The sequence below is a fragment of the Poecilia reticulata genome, linkage group LG13 (assembly GCF_000633615.1).
Source record: "Poecilia reticulata strain Guanapo linkage group LG13, Guppy_female_1.0+MT, whole genome shotgun sequence".
In the NCBI taxonomy this organism is placed as follows: domain Eukaryota; kingdom Metazoa; phylum Chordata; class Actinopteri; order Cyprinodontiformes; family Poeciliidae; genus Poecilia; species Poecilia reticulata.
The window spans coordinates 33,210,520-33,213,581 of NC_024343.1; the positions used below are offsets into that span (position 1 = coordinate 33,210,520).

Below are 3,062 nucleotides of genomic sequence, written 5' to 3' on the forward strand. Positions count from 1 at the left end.
TGGGCCCCCTGCTCCCCCCATGGGCCCTCTGGCTGGCGACCCCCTGCCCCCGCATGGGTCCCCCCCCATGGGCCCTCTGGCTGGATCCTCGGTCTCTTGGATCTTCAGGTTTTGGTTTGTAACTCTGCAGATGGACCGGCGCCCTTTACCCGTGTCGTGCTGCGGCTCCAGACTTCCTGTCGACCCTTCGGAGCAGGCCGAGTCCGGACTGGGGTGCGTCCTCCACACAGGCTCCGCCCCCTGACCTCTGACCTCCAGCGCGGGATCGGCCCCAGCCTCCACCTTGAAGTCCCTGGAACAGGAAGTCCAGGTTCAGATCCAAACAGAACCGGAGCGCCGGGCCGGGGCCAAAGGGGCGGAGCTTACCTGTCGGACAGGGAGGGGCTGCAGTCTGATTGGAGGATGAAGGTCTGGTTTCCCCTGGATGTCTGCAGCACCTGAACGCCACACAGAGTTCACACACACACACACAGCTGATGACATCACCAAGGTGTCCAGCCCACCTCCTCCTCCTCTTCGTCTCCCAGCAGGCTGTCCAGGCTCTGAGGTTGGAACTCTTCCTCCTCCTCCTCTTCCTCATGGCTCCCGCTGGCGTTCAGGCCGGAGCAGAAGGCCAGCGGGTTCAGAGGCTCCGCCCACCGGCTGCGCACCTGGCTGGGCTCCGCCTCCGATTGGTCGACAGAGGAGGCCTCGGCGTCGGCCTGCAGACAAAACCCGACGTTACAGAATCCACACAGAACCAGTCCGGTATCCAGAACCGGTCCGATGCGGTCGGGATCAGAGGGAACCCACCAGCTTCCGGAACCACATGGGCATCTTCCCGTTGGTCTCCAGCTGCAGCGTCTCTGAAAAACAAAGTTTAGTTCATGAATGTGGAACCTTTCAGCAACGAGGCAGATCCAAGTAATCTAAACGATCCAAATGATTCACCAGCTATGAAACAAACATTTAGTCTTCCTGATGGTTCCAGTTATGAATCTCCAGCCCTGATCTAAAGCCACCATCGTGATAAATCTAAATATTTTAGGAGGTTTTCGTGGTGAAGCTCAGAGAAGCAGAGATTCTCCAGAAGCTGCTCTGCCAGCAGCAGGTTCTGCTGCGTGGAAATATATTCAGTTTGTTTCGTCTACGTGACAAAGCGTTCTGGATCCAGTCTGCACTTCCATGTCCTGATCACTGGGGAATGTTTGAGTTTTTTAATCCCTCCATCTATATATTTTATTTTTAAAAACTTGTTAGAAATAAATGAAGTTATTCTGTCTCCTGGGTTCTGGTCGATCTGCTCAGACTCACCAGCAGGGGGCTCCGGTCTCCCAGGGGTCCGCTGATCCTCCTCCTCCTCCAGAGGCAGCTGGGGGGCGGGGACAGTGATGAAGGTCTCCCTCCTGGAACACAGACAGAGCAGCTGAAGCGGCCGACGCCCCCTGCTGTCGCCTCCGGGAACGCCACCCACCTGATGCTGGGCTGCTGGGGGCCACTCGGCCCCGGGGCCCGCCTCTTCCTCATGGTGCTGCTCATCTGGGGGTCCAGGCGCCACACGAACACGCAGCTGCAGAACAGCAGACGGTGGTCAGAGCGGGGTCAGAGGTCACGGCCGGACGGGCTGCCGTGTCGGAGGTTACCTGTCTCCAGACGCTGAGATCAGATGTCTGCAGTCCTGGCTGAACCGCATGCAGCTGACCAGCTCTGAGCAACACACAGAGGTCAAAAGGTCAGCAGGAGCCGCCGTCGTCTGCAATGGAGTTAGCAGCCATCCTGTTTGGGCACTATTTCCTTCCACTCAACTTTCTACCAATACACTGAAACCTGTTAGTAACATTGTGGTCATAATCATCTGAATCACTAGAAACTTTTCCGTCACTGTGTAACGTCTATAAATGTAAAAAAATATTAAACTTTTTTTTTTTACCATATTCTCATTTTTTAAATATGAAAACCCATCAAACAAACCAGTTCAGTTATTCTGTGGAGTAAAGAAGCAACTAGACTTTGAGTAACTTTACTGATTTAGTCAGAAATGCATCAGTTCATGTTGGAGTGAGACCTCTCGTTCATAGACCAGCTTTGATGGGTGCAGCTCTAGTTTCTAGAAGCTTCAGTCGGAACATTTCTGTGCTGATCTTCCTCTTCCTCACCTGAGTGACCGAACAGCGTGGCGACGCACTCTCCGGTCTCCGCCTCAAAGATGGTGATGTTCTTATCAGAGCAGCTGGTGGCGAAGAACGATCCGGACGGGTCCGAGTGAACCTGCAGACGGCCAGAGGTCAGCCAGAGGTCAGCCAGACCCCGGACTGAGGCGGTTCCTGTTACCTTGAGCAGGGCTCCCTCGTCGCTCGCAGAGCCCTTCAGGCTGCGCTCCAGCTTCCCCGTCTCCACACTGTAAACTCTGAGGAGGCAGCGCCGAGTCAGAGGGTCAAAGGTCAAACAGGCCGAGCGCTCCGGTCGGTCTTTACCTGACGTTTCTGTCCTGACACGCCACAGAGACGCGCGTCCCAGTCGGGTCCAGGTCCATGTCGTACAGCATGGTTTTCTCCACCACATGGTGGCGCCGAGAGAACAGCGACCCGTCTGGCGTCTGGGAAAGAACCAGAACCAGAATCGGACCCAGTGGAGCGGCGCAGCAGAGCATCAGGCTCAGGAGCCACGAAATCCTTTTAATGAGACTAAAAGGTTCTGGTGCTGTAAAATAATCATTTCAATATTTACTAAAGTGCAGCTACACAACATGCCCAACGTCTCAGCAGCAGCTTCCATCATCATCACATCATTTCCTCAGCATTGTGGCTTCATTCCAATTAATTTAGTTTCATTCTTATCCTGGTCATTTGATTGATTTTACCCTATTTGTATCACTAAACTTATTCTATTGGTTCAACTCCTGATTGACTAAAACAGACTGAAGCTGCACCCAGCTGCAGGAAACAGGAAACATGAAGCTCAGCGTTCCTGCTGCTCAGACAGCAACACCTTCCTGAGACGCAGCGAGACGCAGTAAAACGCAGCGAGACGCAGTAAAACGCAGCGAGACGCAGTAAAACGCAGCGAGACGCAGTAAAACGCAG

The 3,062-nt window shown here is 54.1% G+C and overlaps 1 protein-coding gene across 7 annotated transcripts in view; it reads right to left on the reverse strand.

The window, feature by feature from the left end:
* The window catches only part of wdr62 (WD repeat domain 62), an 18,018-nt gene that overhangs the window by 5,775 nt on the left and 9,181 nt on the right, over window positions 1-3,062 (reverse strand). For all 7 annotated transcript variants that reach the window (XM_008426794.2, XM_008426796.2, XM_017308299.1 and 4 more), the window contains 10 exons: window positions 2,454-2,575; window positions 2,311-2,386; window positions 2,136-2,247; window positions 1,623-1,686; window positions 1,454-1,549; window positions 1,294-1,385; window positions 793-845; window positions 504-701; window positions 367-437; window positions 150-292 (listed from right to left, as the gene is read on the reverse strand). In XM_008426794.2, coding sequence (XP_008425016.1) covers window positions 150-292; window positions 367-437; window positions 504-701; window positions 793-845; window positions 1,294-1,385; window positions 1,454-1,549; window positions 1,623-1,686; window positions 2,136-2,247; window positions 2,311-2,386; window positions 2,454-2,575 — 1,027 coding nt within the window. The remainder of the gene's footprint in view (window positions 1-149; window positions 293-366; window positions 438-503; window positions 702-792; window positions 846-1,293; window positions 1,386-1,453; window positions 1,550-1,622; window positions 1,687-2,135; window positions 2,248-2,310; window positions 2,387-2,453; window positions 2,576-3,062) is intronic.